The sequence below is a fragment of the Anolis sagrei genome, chromosome 1 (genome assembly GCF_037176765.1).
Source record: "Anolis sagrei isolate rAnoSag1 chromosome 1, rAnoSag1.mat, whole genome shotgun sequence".
In the NCBI taxonomy this organism is placed as follows: domain Eukaryota; kingdom Metazoa; phylum Chordata; class Lepidosauria; order Squamata; family Dactyloidae; genus Anolis; species Anolis sagrei.
This window is the reverse complement of record NC_090021.1, coordinates 298,637,235-298,657,907: the sequence shown is the minus strand read 5'-3', so window position 1 is coordinate 298,657,907 and position 20,673 is coordinate 298,637,235. Positions and strand designations below refer to the sequence as shown.

The following is a 20,673-nucleotide window of genomic DNA, read 5'->3' as shown; positions in this document are numbered from 1 at the left end:
AAATCTGGCACCAACATGGAAAACTGAAGATTTAACTTCTTGTGAATGATCAGGTTACTATTATTCTACAACCAAGAAAATGCCTCTTCAACAAGCAAAACAGAGGAAATTTTGATGGATGTCACCCAGGAGAGGCTGTCTTATCAGTGGACTGTTGAATCCAATCCATGTTTTAGGCAGAACTTAAAAAAAGCTATCCAATGAGGATGGGGTTGAACACTTTGGATAACTCCTTGGAAGCAACGACTAAACCATAGCTAGTTCACTGCCCCACTAATATGGGAACCCCCAGCTGAAGATAAAATATGGTGGCCTAAGAAAAAAAATGAGAAAATGTGTAGAAAACTGCGTATTGAAATGAGAAGCTGTCTGCACATTCATAACAGGTCTTGAAGACCATTTTTAAATAAGTAGTTATTTCATATGAATTTGATTACAAAATAAATTGACAGAAATTATCATATTATATTTATTTATTTACCATAGTTATATACCACCCTTCTCACCCCAGGAGGGACTCAGAGCAAGCATCGGATATATGTATTTTAATTTTTTGATTGTGAGAATTTGCTCCTATCAATTTCCGTGCTGTTTCCCAAAGCAATTATTCATACTTAAAATGCATTGGGATTATTGTAATAAACTGTTTCCAAACACCTGTGGAGATCTCTACCTCTGTTTTTCCTATCAGTACTATCAGTAACAGAATGACTCTATTTATTGGCAATCTGTCAGAGACACAACTTAACTAATTCCAGAACCATTATTTTCAATTTGTGTTTTGCCCTGCCGTAATCTCTTTTAAGCATTTTTCCACCGTCAGGACTTTAACACAAAAGCTATTATTGGCTCTGCAAAAGTTTTCAAAAGAATTACTCATTTTTAGAGTCCAGATGACACTAATACTCTTGGATGAAACACTTGCCATGTTAGTGTAGTCAACAAATATAATTGGAATAATCCTTTGGTGATTGAAACATTTGGGGTAACTCATCATCAACTTAGTAACAAGCAGTATAAATTCTTCCAGATGTTTTATTCTTTTATAAGTATTTTTAAAGTCTGCTTTTCTCTGTTTCATTCAGACAGTAACCGTCATTGTTTTGTTGACATGTACTGAATACAGAGGGGGGAAAATCATCCTCCAGTAAAAACATTTTGAGGCAAGTAGCAAAGGAATTTCCACTTCTGAATTTCACAGATGGTTCAACTTTCAGAGGAGGAAAATTTAAAAAAGATTTATATGTTTTTTTCTTCATTTATTCTAGAAATAATTACCAGAGAAGTTACAGCATTGGAAAACTGCCATCACATAATGCCAGATGAAGAAGTCTGAAGAAAACTCCACTGTAGAGTGAAGTATTGTTTTCAGACTGGGGAAGAGCCAATAACTTTGAGTACAGAAGTTACCAGGTTCAGTGAAAATTACTTGACCTAATAGAAGTCAGCTTTCTAGGATCTTTATGACTAAAACAGCTTCCCCTCCATGCTACTTTAAATTTCAAATGATTATATTGTTAATAATGTTTTTGAATTAAGTTGTACCCTAAACATTTATATCCAGAAACTTTAGGGCTCAGAGTTCTGTTTCACCACCACCTTAAGACTACAGAATATGGATGATGAGGGAGTTGTTGAAGCTCCTGTAACAGCTAAGCTTGTGTTCTTGCTAGAGGCTTTGGATATATAAACATGCACCAAGTGAAAGTTGGTGGCCACATTGGAATAGAAGGTCCAGTAACTTGAGCCCATAGAGCATGAGGTTACTTAGACAAGAGTCTAGAAACCATGACCCATGAGGAATGACTTAAGGACCTGGGTATGTTTAGCCTGGAGAAGGAAAAATTTGAGAATGACATGACAGCAATTTTAAAATATTTTAAAGAATGCCACATTAAAGAGGGAACATATTGATTTTTCTGCTGCTCCAATTATTAGGACAGAGCAATGGATTCAAACTACAGGAAATGAAATTCCATCTAAACCAGTGGCTCCCAATCTGTGGTCCTTGGACCACCAGTGATCTGCAAGAACTAAAATATGATCTGCAGCCTCACCATTACTACTACAGATAATAGTACAGCCCCAAAAAACAATGTTTTTTCTTGGCGTCTTCATTTTTAAGCCAGTTTCTGGGGTTATTTGAAGTGCTGATTCAGAAAATTGCACTGGATAGACCACATCAGCTCTATATTATTAAATATGGTTTTCTGTGGGCAAGCAGATGGCGACTATTGGATGGCATATGTTTTGAATCAGAAACTAGAGCTAATGTGGTTTATCCAATGCAATTTTCTGAATCAGCACCTCAAATAACTAAACCATATCTGAAGTTGATTCGTAACTCTTTTGGTACTGATGTTGGAGAGTGGTCCCTGGTCAAAGTGGTCCCTGCTCAAAAAAAGGTTGGGAACCACTGATCTAAATGTTAGGAAGAACATTTTGCTTGTAAGATCTGTTCCCCAGTAGAATACATTCCCTAAGAGTTCGGTAGTGTCTCCTTATTTTTTGAGGGCTTTAAATAGAATCTGGATTACTGTTTATCATGAGTGCTGCATGGCAAGGGGTTAGACTGGGTGGTCCTTGTGGTCTCCTTCCAATCCTATGTTTCTATGAGCTCCAAATCACCCTATATAGACAGATAAGTGACCTGTAAAATAGCCAGGTTAGGCTCCCCAGTATATCCTCTTTGCAAGCAAAATACATAACAATGCCTGTTTCTCTGTTTCGCAGGATTTGGCCTTCTATTTTCGGGTATTTTTATTTATTTATTTATTGTTAGGTTTATTGTTAGGTTTTTTTATGCACAGGATTTGAGGGATATAAAAATTATGCCACAGAAAAGCCAAGGGCAACAAGATAGGGTATGCATTGATAAGGAGTACTATTTCAAAAGTCCTCTTGTATTTTAAATTATTACTGGCTCAATAATGTATTTGCAACCCAAGAGCAGAACTGGGAAAATTACTTTTCTGGACATGCAGGTTTGAGCCAGCTGAATGGTTTGAGAAAGTTATAGTCCAAAATATTATTCCTTCTGCCCCAAGCTCTATCCAAGACTGCTTTAAGCTGATCTTTCCCAAAACCTACTCTCCAATAATACACCACCAGGAGGTTAGAATTATTTGTAAGTACAGACATGTGATAGACAACAGCATGACACGCATCTTTGTTAAGTATATGATGTTGGTGACTAAATTTGTGGGATTAATAACAGATGGCTATCACTATTCTCCCAGGGTTACAATCAGCAATCATATTACTGCATTACACAAACTTCAACACACCATTTTATGCTGTTGTGCTTTCTTTTCACATTTCATTTTATTCTAACATGTTACCAGGTTTGGGAAGGAGCTGTCAGATATCATTAGACAGTGTGAACATGATTCAAACTAGAACAACAAATATGAAGACTACAGTAAGGTTTCAGTTATATCATGCCTACTCTCAAAACAACATTTCATAAATGCACCCAAAAAGGAGGAATGTACCAAATAGGACATGTTTCTAGTACCTGGCTTGCACAACTCCCACATGTGGTCCTTCAGTTCCAATTCCCAGCATCATCGCTACTTTCCCAACAAAGTTCTTCTGCAAATTAAATCTACGCTGCCCAATATTGTAGCTTCCATCAATCAGAAAAGCAATATCCGCTTTACAGTCTGTGAATACCCAAGATAATTAGGTTAAATTAAAGGGCAAATTAACACAAGAGATCTGTTTCATGTAGCAAGGCTTTGCAATCGCCTACCTTTGTTGCCAGACTTTTTCTCAATAGTCTTCTTGGGTTTTTTACCTGAAAAATGGGAAACACAAAGGATTAAGAAATCTGGACAAAAATGCATCTTTTTAAAATTTATTTTTTATTCAAATAAACAAATCTACCATCACACAGGCAAACAAACAAAGACATATGTAAAGAAACAAATTGCACCGAACAAAAATAATGTGTCTTGAAATGAAGCTAAATGAAGCTACATGTTGTCAGCTGGTTTGGAATAACAATTTTATCCTGTCTTCTTTTTATGGAGTTTCAGAATACAGGGAATATTCTCAGTATTGTCTCACAATGAGCATATGAAGTATGCCATGCTTTAAAATTACAGGGTTTGTCAAGAGTGAAAGTTTCACAATTTAGTAGGTGAATAGCCAACAGTTTTAATCTACTAAACCTACTACACAAGTTTTCCCCCCAGCATAATAACATTCAGTTGTGTTGGAGTCAGACTACAACTTTCATCTTTAGTCAGCATGTGCAATAGAATATGCATAATGAGAGTTAGAAGCCCCAACCCACTTGAAAAATAATAGGGCCCCTTCCACAAAGCTGAATAAAATCTCACATGATCTGCTTTGAACTGGAATATATGGCAGTGTGGACTCAGATAACCCAGTTCAAAGTAGATATTGTGGGATTTTCTGCCTTGATATTCTGGGATATAGGGCTGTGTGGAAGGGCCCCCAATTAAGGAAAACGGCTCAGCACCATATGATATCTTCCTCTTTATTATCAGCTCCTGGCTTAAATCTGAATTCTGATAGAGCCGCAAAACAGGTTTTGCACCTTGAATAAAGTGAATTTACTGCCTCACTGAGAGACTATCAGCCATCATGGATCCATGCTAATTCCCCCCTCCCCCTCCCCCCCAAGTATTGTGTGTCTTTTAAGGATCATTACTAGTTTATAATGTCATATACACAGCAAAAGAGTGAGCTGGTGAAGTAAATTCCTTTCCTATTTTAAAAAATATATTCTTGATCATTTTTAATATCACAGTTAAATACAGGGCACCCACTGCATAACTACTCAAAGATTTATAACTACTCAAAGATTTATAAGAAACCCTTAAGTAGAAATAATATATTTTGAAATAAGCATCTTACCCATGGATGGGCGTACTGTTGAAATGGGCCTTGCAGCTGCTTCCAGTGCTCCACTTTTGATACCTGTTATCAAATTTAAAAGTAAACCAAATTTATTACATTGCTGTAAAATTATGCTTTGCCAAAATGCACTGTATGTCCTCATTTTCCCCAGCGAAAGACAAATTCCAGACAGGCTAAAATGTGAGCTGGTTAGATCTAAGATTACCCCTTTTCTCAATGTTCTAGTACTCTCTGTGCTGATAACAGCATGGTCCTCTTGCATTGTTGCCAAAAGAAAAAAAATCTACTTGTAAAAGCTTCTGGTTGTTTAGAAAATCATTTTTCAAATGACAGCTCCTAGAACTCACTAGTTGTGACAGTTAGGGAATTCTAGGAGCTCTATTTTCTCCCAAAAGTAAAAAAAAATCCAACTTTGCTATGGGTCAAGGATTGAACTTTGAGTAGTCTTTCTAGAATATTTCCCCCTCCACTTCCTTTTCTCTTTCATGTGTCCTAAAAGACACTGAAGTCAAATATACCCGGATCCAACATGGACACAAACTATTCCTCACTGGAGACGATGGCCATGTTGTCAAGATACAGTAGCAGAAAGTCATAAACAATAAAAACATATCAGTTGAACAGAGCCTTCCCAAGGGTTGCTCCCTTGAACTCCCTTCCATAGGATAGGCACTTGGACCCCACTCCGCTCTCTTTCTGTCATCAGGCTAAGACCTGTATTTAGGCAGGTGTTTAGATCTTGACTTCAGCAGAAGGGTCTTTCAATGTAGCATGCTAAACTCTTTTTCTTTTATTATGCTTTAATGTGTTCTAAGCTATTTTAGAACATCGTGCTTTGTTGCCTGGTGTCAAGATGAAGGCAGAACTTAAATAAATTAAATGGCTAAAATCTTAGATCATCTACTTCAGTAGCTCCCAACCTTCTATAGATAGAATAAAATTCTCCTGAAAGTCAGTCAGTTTAGGCCAGTGGTTCCCAATCTTTGGTCTTCCAGGTGTTCCAGAAATCTCAGCCAGCTTATTGGCTGTTAGGAATTGTGGGAGTTGAAGTCCAAAACATCCGGAGGACAAAAGGTTGGGAACCACTTATCTACTTAGTCAATATATAGTATATGTAACTAAGTAGCATTACTAGCACATGCACAAACACACCAATTTTTGCTTTACCAGGAAGCAGCTGCTGTTATTCTGTTGTTTCAAGATGCATTTTACAGGTCACATTGGAAGGCATTGCTAATATGATAATAGAATTCCTATGTTACAGCTATGCCTCTTAATGTAGGATCTTGCATGGAGTCCTGCTTTTTAAAAAGTTTAAAAATCTAATTTACTTTACAGTGGGATTGCTGATGTACAACTTACAAATGAACTAGAAGGATCGAGCATGCAATTCTATGAATCCAAAGCATAGGATATAGTCAATTTTCACCTCAGATGAGGAGGTGAACTGTGGAGAATCTTCACCTGACTGATGATAGAAAAATTTAGTGTGGTTTGTTGCTAAACATCATTTCTCCAGCTGTGGTAAGGGGCATGGATGGGGAGATGATATGTGACAGGACATGTCCAGATAGACCAGGGGAGCATTTGGATAGCTTCAAAGCCTTCCTTGTGTTCGATGACACATGCTTGGAATGGTGGGAAACAATGTCTGTCCTTGAACTGGCATAGCTGTGTTTGTGTTGTGTTAGCGATCTCTGTATGCCGATATTCAGTAATTGCTTTTTTTTGGAGACTTTCTTTTATACATCCAATATTTTCCACCATAACCTTAACTTGCAGACATTTTCCTTTACTCCGCTCACAAAACTTCTATGTGATTACAAACAATGATAATAAGTAAAACTACATGTATATATTTTACAAAGAAGACTAATGTGTTATCAAAGGTTTTCATGTCCGGAATAACTGGGTTGCTGTGAGTTTTTTTGGGCTGTATGGCCCTGTTCCAGAAGCATTCTCTCCTGACGTTCCGTCCACATCTATGGCAGACATCCTCAGAGGTTGTGAGGTCTGTTGGAAAGTAGTCAAGTAAAACTAGGCAACAGACTGAGGATGTCTGCCATGGTTTTAGGCAAAATGAAAGGAGAGAATGCTTCTGGAACATGGCCATACAGCCAGGAAAACTCACAGCAACCCAAAGAAAACTAAATTTATTTCTTGCTTTGTGGAACCCTGGATATTCCAGTGATTTTTCCTTTGATCTCTTTCCTCTCATAGACCTAGCATTTGATTATGAACATGGATAATAAGCTACACAAAAAGTCTCTCTCTCTCCCCCTCGGTGTGTGGGTGCATTGTTGTTCAGCTTCTGCTTTGCTAATTCAATTATTGTGCTTGAGAGATATAAGCTCTCACAGATCCCTACAATCCTGTTGGAACGAATGGAAGAGAGACACAAACCGGCAGGGGAAAAGGACATTAGGATAAGCCCTTTATTTTTTGCCATGGCTGGTACAACCTAGGAACTGACAGTTCTTCCAGCAATGGGCTTGCCAAATGCCCTGTATAATAAGCGATGTTCCTTATTTGCGGGCAGAAAAGTTGCTCTTTCCCTATTCTTTCCCATAGTCTTGCTCTGTTACTAGCTGTTTTGCTAATGTATCATCAAACCGCACTCCCCCACAATCCTATCATCAAAGATCACACAAACAAAAGCAATGAAGTTGAGAAAGGTCATTCAGAATGCATAAAAATGAAAAGGAGTACCAAGGGGAAGGAATCTAACAGCATCTTTAAAACTAACTTATTTATTTCAGCATGAGCTTTTGGGTATATCAACCCATTTCTTCAGATGCACTGAATGTGGGCTACCTAATACCTGAAATAAGAATCTGAAACTAACATTTAATGGATACATTCATGCAGTATGGAGTAGAAGGCTTATTATGCTGGTGGCTCCCAAGTGATTTTTCACACTATTTGTAACCTAACTGCCCAGAAATGTATGTGTTGTTTCTGGCACCTGTTTTTCTAAAAACAAAGCAACAGCCTGTGTTTTGACAGCTGCATATTTTCTTGCCTGTATTTCTCACTAAAGCTTTAAAAGGGAGACATTTTGCTTTGACACAGCAGCATTTGATTAATTTTATTTTCCGTTCTAAATTTGTCTGAAATCTTCATTACATCAAACAAAAGGATGAGCTTGGTGTTACTAAGAAAAAAAGAACATAAAGCCATGAGAAAAATATAAAGCAAATCTAGTTCTTTTTATATAGATTGCCAAGTAATTTGATGAAATAATGAGAGTTTGTCATTTTCTTACTAGATACTGTGAATGATGATGACCATCTAGAAAGCACTTGAGACTGGATTCCATTGGCATATAATGCTGAATAGTCCTCTCGCCCAGGTAACATTTGTACTCTTACAGGTCCACCTGAACTGGTAATGTGGCCTCTGTGGAAAATAAGATTTTCAAACTGAAGTATGTCTAATTACATGTGATTAAAATTATTATGCATTGTGGAAAGGATAGCCTAAGTCCAACTAAAAAAAAATCATTAAGCCTGGTCATTTTATAAATTGAATGTGTATTCAGCCATGCAGTCTATGTATGTGTATCCAGTTCAGCTCTAAATATATGTATTAAGAAGTAAATCCAAATAGTTTCATTGCAACAAAATAAATTAAATGCAAGTTGCAATTAGCTATGTTAGGACCTTGGATTTATTAAATGCCCTAACATTTCATTCTGTACACACTTATTGGGAGTAAATTGGTTTAAAAATTGCAGATTTTTTAAAAAATTAAAAAATATACATCAAACAAAGAAAAATAACAAAGAGGAAGAAAAAAGGAAGAAGATAAAAATGATAAAAGAAAAAAGGAAAGAGCAAAAGAGAGAGAGAAAAGTGACTTCCCATTTCCTTTTCAGTAGTTAAACATATGATAAATTTATACCTCTCCCATCTATTAGCTACTATCCTCCTATAATTATAAAAATCATTTTAAAAACATCTAATTAATTTTTACAAAATAAATTTTACCAAAATATACTATTAATCTCATTAAACTTTACTGATATACTTAATCAAAGACTCATTGTAGCTTTCTACACTTATTTTACAGACAATCCATCCTAATTAAAAATCTCAAGTAAAAACTTATTTCCTTTTTTGTCCCATCTTCTTGCCTTTTTCACTTATTGGGAATGGAGAGAGAGTTGGGAAGAACTCCTTTAATTGAAGGGGAAATGCTGGAAGAAAAGGAGAATGTCAGATAAGATGGAATGTCGGATAAGCAAAGGTCAGATAAAGGAAGGTCGGATAAGCGAGACTCTACTGTACTTTCAAAGTAAGTATCACACAAGTAAACAGGAAATAACACTTCTAAACCAGGAACAGATTTTTTTTCAAAGTTACACAGTATAATAGAATATATATTTTTGCAGGTAGAAGGCCTAGATGCAATTCTGGATATCTCCAGTTAGGGCTAGGAACCTGAATTTTTGGAGAGTGCGAATCATTTTCAATAAGTCTGAACTAGGTGAATCCATAACCTGATTTAATTTAAGACAATTTTGAGCTGACCACTTTGGTCCTACCAAAATCCTGGTTACTCTGTTCAGGTTGAAGACTTTAATTTAAGCTGAAAGAATCCTAAGTCAACAGCAGTTCAATCTTTTCTGGATTCAATTTCGGCTTTTTCACATTCAGTATAAGACATGCCCCAGGATCAGAAGGAGGTCAAGGGTAGCTGAAAACGCAATTACTTTTGTTGCAAACTGTGATTTGGAGGGGACACACTACCATGCATCAAAAAACTATGTAAAATAGCTCAACCACATAATATCACTAACATAGTTGCTAGATAATATTAAGTAGAGTGGTATCGCAACTGAAGCAAAACAGGATACATATTCCACAACTTATTCTACTTTGTTATATGAATGTAAAAATCTTCATGTGTCAAAACCTGATGATAAAAGCAACTATGTAAAGGAGGACTTCTGCTTCTTACATTTGTAAATCGCCTAGATATGGTAGGGTAATAAATCATCATTAAGTACTCATCCTTTATACTTCTTAGGATGCTGGGTATACATAGCTGACTTGTTAGTTTTATAAGAGTTAAATAAAGAGACATAGTGTGATCAAAAGGAATCATCTTAATCATGTATGTCAGGGATGGGTATTGCCTTCCAGATGTCACTGGAATGCAACTCCTAATAATTCCAGTCAGTGCTGAGGGACTATAAGTGAGTTACCTTAGACTGGTAAAAAAAGAATTAAATTTCCCCTGGGACTGTTCCACTTAGAGGGGTGAAAAGTTTGGAATGAGTAATTATAAAGTAGCAGAAGGAAAAATAAAACCAAATGTTTGTATTTCATTTTGTAAGAGTGATAGAACAAGTATTATAAATGAATATAATATAAATGTTTTAAATAAATAAATATTCTTAAAATAAGCCATTACTTTAGATTGGGAACAAATCTTGTTAGTCTGTAGGTGATTTCAGAGGATAATGTTTCAGTTCAAGGCCACACATTTCTGCTAATGTAGAAGTGAAAATGTCTCTTTAAAGTATCTGAAAACCTGTTCCAGCTGATTAACCATGACCTCTAGTAATTTAACCATGGCCACATTTGATTATGGGATGAAAAACCGCACATGCTAAATTCAGCCTATAATGCCATGCTAGTATTTCAGAGGAAAAGAAGAATTATGTATAAAGAGTATTTTTTTTTAAAGGAAAAGTTGATCTTTTCCTGTTCCAGAAAAAAGGCTATATTTACATTCACTTTTCTTTAACGCTGGAGCTGGCCGGTCAAATTCTGTTTTACTGCATATGCACACACTTTGAAATAATAAAAAAATAAAACAGCAAGGCTATTTTAGAGGTTAGGCGAACAAGGTGTTAATCAGGAAGTCCTTGCCTCAAATCGTATGTCTGCTATAAATTCATGAAGGTTGTAATCCTATGCGTACCCACTTGGAAGAAAGCATCAATAAAATGAGGCTTATTTCCAAGGAGATGTGCTGTAAATAGGCTTATGCCAGCGGCAGTTTCAACTCTGTTTAAGGCCATGTCTACATGAAAAAAAACAACATTATACTCACCCCAATCTAGCAGTCTTCATGATGCACGGAAACATCTCATAAGCATCTGGAATTTTTAGCCCTTAATCCAAATTTGCTCCAAACTAAGCAAAGTAGGGAGATACTCTGGGGCTTGCAAGAAACTCCAGAGTATCTGCAAGCTTTGCAGCCAGTGCTTACAGGAAACTCCAGAGTATCTGCTAGCTTTGCAGCCATCTCTCAATAGCTAGAATAGGTCTGTTTTGTCCTGATCAACTGTCTGCACAGACACTGCCACCATCACCCTTTCTCTCTGTTGATCAGAGCAGGGATGGGGATGAATTGCCTGTATCAATGCCACTACACCTTGCGAACTGGGGAACTCCCTCCTTTCCAATAGTGAAGGTACTCCAGAATGACCTGTGGCGGCCTGGCACTCACAGAAAGCTCCTTGGATGTTGAGTAGCAGTGACATGGATGACAAGGGGACAATCCAGCAGACTTGGTATAGTCTCAGAATGGCAGGACAACACTAAGGTGCTGCAGAGGATTCAGCCCAATGCAGGTGGCTGCCATTACAGTTGATCCAGTTATGTAGCATAGAGCTTCAAACTGTCCCCAGATTAACCAGCTGGTGTAGATGAAGCCACAATCAAGGATGAGTAGCAACAGCCTCCAGAAGTTGTTAGTAACAGTTCTTGTAATTTTTCACCATTGGCTATGTCAGTTAGAGCTGCTGGGAGGTGCAGTCCAAAATAAATAAATAAATCTGGAGACCATGGCTTCCCAACTCTGAACTAAACAATGTGGATTATCACTTTGACTCTTCTTATACATTCATCAGGAAAGCCAAACTATCCTCTTCTGAAAGTCCAACAAGCTGGCTTGAGCAAACTGGTCTGGAAAAGGCAATTTATCCACCTTCGTCCCTGCTACTTTCATTATGTCTGTAGCATTCCTATAAAGCGGCTCCTTAGAGGCTCAATTGGAACACATTTTGGAACTGCCTCAAACTGGGTTCTCAGGCATCCTGTTTTGTACAGGACATCTCATATCTGGAAGCTTAAGATATGGTCCTATACTGAAGTGATACAAGACACCCCAAATCTGATATTAATTCCTGCCAGCATTAAAGTCTTATATAATGAACATTGCTTTTCCTGTCCATTCATCTAGGCTGATACCAAGTAACAGAGTAAAATTCTAGTTTTCCGATGGCTAATCTGTTACAGAAAGATTTTCATGGGTTTGGGGATGCCTATGATTTTGGAAATTGTCAGTTTGTGTTGAGATCTCATAAGAGAACATCCCCTTGTAATGCTTGAAGAAACTTTTTAAAGGCCTGCCCTATTACTCTGCAGAGAAACTGACAACCCTAACCTCAAATAAAATAAAATCTTTCCCATTATGAACATATTGGTCTTGTTTTCACCTTGTCATTCCACTACTTGAGCTCTAGGCTTGTTGTCATCAGCCACATCAACACGTATTTGAATTTTCCTGGTAATTTCCCAGCATTTCTTTCACTTTCACAGGTCGCAAATAGGTACTACATTTCCCATTACTGCCCTGCTCTTTTGACAAAAACAATGTGGATGTTGTGACCATTTAAAAATGCTCCTTTTCATTGTAAAGAAAACTTAAAATTAAGTGTATCATATTCTACAGAATACTGAGATTGATAATTGATAGAGTGGAGGAATGCCATAAAGATTTTGGGGAGGGAAGGAAGAGGGCACTACTGGATTACTGTGGCACATATTATTCTCTTCTGAGCTGTTAAGAGAAGTGTGTGAATATTAAAAATCTTACTCTTGTCTTTCAGCTAAATGGCTCTTTGTCATCTTTTTGCAAATAGTCTCTTGTTGGTGAAAAACTGTGCAGTATTTTGAGTTACACATACTGAGATAAAGAAAACAAAACAATTCTCTGAACAAATCTGCATTGTTTTGTTGTAACTGTAATAGTATCTGGGATGGGAAACATTTCAAACTGAGGACTTGTTGAAAGAGGAAGGGATTGGAATCCTCTTGCCAAAACTGCTAGTTAGATCAAACTGAGTACACCTCAATCCCTTTTCTAATGGCATATCATTTGGCTCTGGGCCTTAGAGAGGAGAAAAGTAATATTTTGATTAATTTTCTCATTAATCCAGAGAACTTTGAGTATGGTTGACTTCAGGTATGCCAAATTCAGAATTGCTTCAGCTTTGAGGCAAATTGGTATGTTGTATTAGATCATTTGAGAGTGTTATTATTTTCAATTAATGAGAATGGACAGGACTTTAAAGGTGCTAAGACTTTCTAGGACCAGCTCCACAGGTTGTTGAAACTGAGTGTCTGATAATCTCAAAATACCACAATTCCCATGGTTCACAAACACAAAAGAAGACATATGACAGAATTCTCAAGTTTTCTATGACATGTGTATTCCAGTTATGGAAGCTTACTGTGTGGTTCTTAAGAACCCCCAAATCCTGAGCCTGTAAATGTAAATGAGAATGTAAGGCAACAGTGTATAGTACATTTTTATTTTGCCAATGAGTGACCACAGCTAACCTACAGGATTAGGGAATCGTAGCTTCTACCAAAGCTATGACAGACACATAGACTAAAGCCTTTGACCATTCTCAAAACTTCAAAATATCAGAGAGTCTTGTGGTCTCTTAAAAGCTAAGAAATTTCTTATGATATAAATGTTCATGGCTGAAGTAATTTCATGTTGGAAATGGTAAAGTAGACTTGTATCACAACAGTTCGATGCTTTAGTTTGCAAAATCTCAAGACTACTCCCTTGAAACTAGACAATACAAAGGCAATTTATCGAGAATCACACATCTACTGGGAATGTTAAGTAAAAAAATTAGGGAGAAGTATTCAAAATTCTCAGCCAGAGAGCTTCACCACACCATCAACTACAAATCCTAGGAGATAGCCATTGGCACAGTCATACAAGAAAAACAAAACAAAACAAATTATTGTCATCTCATAATCTAGGGATCTTGAGAAGACAATATTTAATGGCTAAACAATATGAGTAACTTCTGTCAGGTTAACTTTAAGATATACAGAATTAGTACTGCTATTATTATTATTATTATTATTATTATTATTATTATTATTTATACCCTGCTTTCTCTCTCAAAGCAGCCTGTCCATATGTATGGATATGATGGTGCTAAGTTGCTGTTTTCTTGAATGGATTTAGTGTTGCCAAAGTAACCAGAATGATCAGCTCAGCATAATATCCAGGGAGCACAAAAGTATGCCAAAACAATATCCACAAAAGTGAACAAAAATAATGTTGCCATGCAAAGACAGGAAATAACATGTCAAAGTAAAGAAAAATTATTAATCGTCTTTAACTACAGAGACAATGTTCCACTGTGATTCAAGATATAAAAATAACACAGAGAAGAGCTGAAGCAATGTCCTTACAAGTAGTACACATTACTCAATACAAAAATACAAAGGATGGTCATGTCTAAGATCCAAATGGCACAACATGATGCTATTACTTTGCGCTCTGTTGATACAGATGGAAAAACCACATGTGCATTAAATGGAAAGTAAAACACTGACAAAAGAGTCTACTTAAAAAGAAGACAATTGCATGCAAAGTATTTTCATGCATTTAAAAATGATGGACCACTCTCTGTTTAAATGCCTTGAAGAATGCAAAAAAACAAAAAAACAAAACAGAGTTACTCTTTAGATCATTTCATTCATAGCACAAATCCCCTTTTTGCCTCCATAAGTTGAAGCTGCTAAAACCTGCCCATTTGTTTTTGCCACTTGCTACTTACATTTGGCTTTTTTCACACTTTTACACTTGCTAAAAGAGACATTACAATGTGACTGCAAGAAAAAACACCCATGCAACCAAATATTTACTGCTATTTCCTGGCCTAAGATTTCTAAACTGATTTTTGGACTTGGCATGAGAAACGACTGAAATAAAAGATTCCAGAAAAAAATGTTAGCCTCTACCTGGACCTGACACGAAAGCATGCCTGGATTGCAGACATTGTTCTTTATACACAAGGTCAGCTCTCTTGGCTAGCTAGAGGTGGAGCAGGAATCAACTGCACATCTGAAGAAAGATGAAGATAGAGAACCAGACTTGGAAAATGGGCATATACCCCAGGAGAAACATTCCAGGTAAATATGGAAGATAATAGAGAACTCAGAATTCATTTTGGAGCAAGTATCCAGAAAGAGTGCCAGGATTATGGTTGAAGAGGAAGTGAAGAATACCAAATTTAGAGAAAAGGAGAACACATGGGGAAGTTTCCGGTGAGAAAAAACTGGATGGCTAATGGATGCAGGAGAGTTTCTTGGTAGGAAATTAGACCAAGGGCAAAAAGAAAAAAAATTGTCTGAATGGAAAGATGTTTTGTCCTCAGGGTATTTATGGACTTTTGGAAAGAAACCAAATGTAAAATTGAAAGGGAAAAACTGACACTGAATTTAGTTGTCTTAGTTTAAGATCTCAACAAGTGATTCCTTGTTTGACAATGTCTCAGTATTAAGGAAAGGGTAAATAAAATAGATAGGGTGGATTTTCAAAATGAGTATTAAGATAGTATTTAAAATATATATTTGCATTTAGGGTCTAATTTCTTAACTTCAAACAGTAATGTGGGCTAAGTCAATGAGCTAAGTCAATGAATTTATTTTTGTTATCTGCATGCCTTAAGGATATTCGTTTGAATATATGAACAGTACTGATCCATCTAAACTCAAGCTATCTACCCTACCTGGGGACAGAAGTTGAGGAATTAACATTAAACTATACAACGCAGAATACTCCTGTTACTGTGGGCCCATTCAGACAGTACATTTATTGCGGTATCTACCACAAAAAAGGAGGGGCTGTCCAGACAACGTTCTGGACAATCCCAAATTAATTCACTACAAACCAGGAAAACCATGGTTTGTAGTGAATTAATTAGATAGTAGGTTTATTCCGTGCCTTCTTGGAAGGCGCGGGATAAACCCACTACTTTTCGTGTCTGGCCTACAGTCCAGACACCATTCCCACAGTTTATCTGGCTAAATAAGCCTGGTAAACTGTGGGAATACCCACCCTCCTCCTCCCAAACCCCCAGAGCGTTTAGAAACGTTAAAAAAAAAAACCTTACCTGGCCTCCAGTATACTCTCCGAGCACCTCTACCGGTGCGTACAAATTACATACCAGGAGAGTGGGGTGTGTGTGAAAATTGCTCCCCCCCCCACTCTCCTGGCATGTCATTTCTACTCACTGGGAGAGCTGCTCGGAGAGTAAATTGGAGGCTAGCTAAGTTTTTTTTTACTTTTCTAAATGGTGTGGGGGCTTGCGGGGTAGGGCCTCCAGACGTTCTCCTGGGTTAGTCCCTGGATAATGTCTGGACATCCACCCCAGAAAGTGTGTGCTTTCTGGGGTGTGTGTGAACGGGCCCCCAGGAAAATCCATGTTTTCTAAATGCAGATTCTCCTGGGATAATGGCCTGTCTGGATCTGCCCTGTGTCATCTTTACTCAGCCCCACTGATAGGATCCTTTTAATTGGAGATACTAAGAACCTAAGAATTTCTGTAGAGGTTGTGTAACTGATCTATTGCCATATCACTCTGATGAAAACACAAAAATGTTTCATAGATAAATGCATAGCAGTAGTTAACTGTGATAAATTACATTAATTGTTTCTGTGCCTCTAGAGCAGTGTTTCTCCACATGGGGTTTGGGACCCTTGGAGGGGTTGTGAGGGGGGTGTCAGAGCGGTTGCCAAAGACCATCAGAAATCACAGTATTTTCTGTTGGTCATGAAGGTTCTATGTGGGAAGTTTGGCCCAATTCTATCATCGGTGGGGTTCAGAATGCTCTTTGATTGTAGGCAAACTATAAATCCCAGCATCTACAACTCCCAAATGACAAAATCAATCCCCCCAACCCCACCAGTATTCAAATTGAGGCATATCGGATATTTCTGCCAAATTTGGTCCAGTGAATGAAAATACATCCTGCATATCAGATATTGACATTACGATTCATAACAGTAGCAAAATGACAGTTATGAAGTAGCAACAGAAATAATGTTATGGTTGGGGGTCATCACAACATGAGGAACTTGTATTAAGTTGTCACAGCATTAGGAAGGTTGAGAATCACTGCCCTAGAGAAACAAAGAAATTGAACTGTTGCTCTAAAGAGCAACAAAACCACAGACCTTCTATTAGTTTTATGTCCAACATCATGCATTCCTTGAAAAGAATGCAAGATGATGTAGTTAGCATTTTGAGTCTTTTTGGAACATTTAAAATATGTGGAATTTATAGCTCTGGTGTGCATCGTTAGAAATGATTTACCCCTATTGAGCAAAGAGGGAATTAGATTCCTTGCTCTTTAAGCATTGTCCCATGTGTGGTTTTAGAGGCCACATAAGGGCAGCATTAGCGATGAAACTGATTGTTTTTTCTACATCAAAGTTGTGTATATATTTGCATGTAAATATTCTTCCATAAATGAGTGGGCCAAGGTCTAAATATAATTGCCAGTCACTGCTAAGGTAGATTTATTGAATTAAATGTTTAATGGCAAATAAGCGTTTACACAAATCACATTAATTTAATAAGTCTTCTTAGTTGCCTCAAGGAACTGGATTTCTGTTGTCTTTTCTAGGCACTATAAAGTGAGAGTTCCTGAAAAATCAGGTGTATGTGAAGGGCAATGTATTTGAAAAGGCTTGATTAACCAAGAAACCTATCAAGGGAAATCCATACTTTGCTACAACCATGAGCATTTGTATACGTAGGAGAAGAGTCAATGGGATGTAGCTGTTTGAGTGTTGGAACAGGACTCTGAGAAACTAGTATTCATATTCCTGCTTGCTTATGGCAAGCTACTTGCTGACCTTGGGCAAATCACACTTTCAGTCTCAGGGCCTTCCCAGACAGGGAAACCCTCCTCCCTCCCCCAAAGCCCCAAAAAGACCTTTCAAAAAGAAAAGTACTTACCTGGCTTCCATTGGAGAGCTGTGGCAGCTCTCCAATGGAAGCCAGGTAAGTACTTTTCTTTTTGAAAGGGTTTTTTTTTTCAGGACTTTTGGGGAGGGTTTTCCTGGTTTGTTTCAAATTAATTCCGGTTTGGCCAGAACGTTGTCTGGACAGCCCCCCTTTTATTGGGGAGGTTTCCACAATAAAGGGGGTGTCTAGATCCACCCCCAGAGGAAGGTCAACCTCCTCTGAAGAAACCTTGCAGAGAAAATCCAGAATAGTTTTGGTTTAGTGCCACCATAAGGAGGAATTGACAAATTACAAATGCAAGAGGTGGAAGTGACTAATGGCTGGAGAACCACTGGAAAATGTCAAGGAACACAATCAGCTTCTTTGGAGGATCTCTTGCCCTAAATAAGCAGAAGTGCTAGTGGCTGGAGACTTATGAACTGCTCCTCAATGCCCAAGGCAGGATCATTTGCAGATATAATGGCTTCAATCACCGGAACAAAGAAGGCCAAAATCACCGTACAATTTCTCTTCCATTCACAGTGACTGATATACACTACAATCTGCTCCAGATAACTGCATCTTTCAGGAGAAATGTAATAGATATGGATGTAGAGCTGCAGGGAAAGGATCTGAGGAAAGTTCTTCTGTGGAACAAAAATATTGCTTTTTCAATGCTGGATATCTCCTTCAATTCAGGGCCAGTCTTTATTATTGTTTTCACTTTGAAAACGGCTTGTTGGGGAGGCTGGAGACAGAAGAGGTAATCAGCAGTGAGCATAGTCCCACTTTAAAAGCCAAATGTAAATAGCAGGTGGCAAAACAAATGGACTGATTTTAGCAGCTTCAATTTATGGAGGCAAAAAGGGGATGTGTACAATGAATGGAATGATATAAAGAGTAACTTCATTTTTTTTGCATTCTTCTAGTAAGTTGCTTCCTGATGCTGTACAAATCCAGTTTATGTGCATGCTTGAATAACAGCTGACCTCTGAATATAATCTGAGTAAAATATATATTTATAATTAACTAGCTGTCCCCTGCCACGGCTTGCTGTGGCCCAGTCTGTGTATATGTGTTTTGTGTGTGTATATATTTGTGTATATGTGTATATGTGTGTGTTTGCGTATATAAATGTGGTTTTGCGCATGCATTGTAATGTTTTTTTTCTTTTTAAACCTCTTCTGCTGTGTTTTTCAGTGTTTTTATGAGTGATGGTCACTCGTTGGCCTGATAGATGTATTATGTCCAAGTTTGGTGTCAATTCGCCCAGTGGTTTTTGAGTTATGTTAATCCCACAAATGAACATTACATTTTTATTTATATAGATTAATTACTAGGATTGTGTCATACTACTGAAGTGGTTTAAGAAAGAGAAAGTGTGAAAATGTTTACGGATCCTATCTCCTTGCCTTTGTGAAGCAGATTTGACTATTTAGTTGACTTTCAACTGGAAAGGAGCCAATACATGGAATGTATTTTCTTTTATAACCAATGTGCTAATCTGTGCATGTGCCAAGGCAGTACTCAATCAATGGAAACTAATCCCAGTATTGTGTTCTGGCTCAGACTTGATCTAATGGAAGATTTTCCTTGACAAACATGTTTGTTGTATTGAAGGATTGCAAAATACCTTGAAACGCATGTAAGAATGCTAATATACACATTTTAAACCAGGAATATTTTATTATTGACATCCATCCACTACTGCAAGCTATTCCACAGAATGTAGTCCTATTTTAACTTGGCTAGGAAAAAAAACTTCTATGTAAAGCTTCAATCTAAATAATTTCTCTCCTGTCACAGAAGTGTTAGTAAACACTTCCAGACACAAAACAGAACAATATGTGACAGATGCAACTACTTCGTCCAACTGTATCAATACCAAAATGATGCTTCTAATTAACATTTAACTGGTACCCTTAGACCTCTTTTCATACCAAACTACCTTATTTCATCTTTTCCATATGGCAATATAAAAGTTGAGTCATAGTTCCTTACAGAAATCAAAATCTGAACAAAGAGTTCAGTTTCTGGAGTGCACATTGCTCAATAAATCAAACTACCCTTCCCTTATAAGATATTGATACCACTTGACAAAAAACCTAATGAATATAAGGTGCTCAAATCTCAATGTTACAGCTTAAAACCACCTCTATAATTGTTTGGAATTATTATTCTAAATGATAACTGAGATTGTCAATGTCACTATGGCTGACACTACTATTAGATCTCAAAAATTCAAGTCTCTTTAAAATTGGGAATTCTACAGATTGGGCAGAAGCAAAATCATCTCGAATTCTTTTTAGACCTTGAGAATTTTCCTCCAAATTTATTAATGGAATCCAATATTAAAGGAGATCAAGACTGTGCTTCTCAGGAGTAGTGAATCCTGGAGTATGTCTAATATTGTCAGTGAATGTGCCAAAAAACTTCCCTTTTACTAACAATATTAGTTGGATCATAGAGACAGATTAAAGGAAGGCACAACCATGTCCTTATATTTCTCATCAAAGCTCCATCTTGAAGAGTGCCATTTTCAAAAGTCTGTTGCCTCATCCAAAGTGTATTTTTCAGGCAGCAATATTATAGAAATGGCACCATTCAAGATGGAGTTTTCTACTGAGTCCTAATGAAAGAGGTTCAGGAGGTACCTTTGAAAATCCTTTCACCATGTGCCATCAAGGACCTCACCACATGGATGAGGGTTTTTTGTATCATGTCAGAAGTGACTTAAGAAACTGCAAGTCGCTTCTGGTGTGAAAGAATTGGCTGTCTGC

At 37.3% G+C, this 20,673-nt stretch overlaps 1 protein-coding gene across 3 annotated transcripts in view; it reads right to left on the bottom strand.

Annotated features, from left to right (window-relative positions):
• Positions 1–20,673, bottom strand: part of COCH (cochlin) — a 38,058-nt gene that overhangs the window by 7,229 nt on the left and 10,156 nt on the right. For all 3 annotated transcript variants that reach the window (XM_067462868.1, XM_060759698.2, XM_067462867.1), the window contains 4 exons: positions 8,156–8,289; positions 4,888–4,950; positions 3,755–3,799; positions 3,518–3,665 (listed from right to left, as the gene is read on the bottom strand). In XM_067462868.1, coding sequence (XP_067318969.1) covers positions 3,518–3,665; positions 3,755–3,799; positions 4,888–4,950; positions 8,156–8,289 — 390 coding nt within the window. The remainder of the gene's footprint in view (positions 1–3,517; positions 3,666–3,754; positions 3,800–4,887; positions 4,951–8,155; positions 8,290–20,673) is intronic.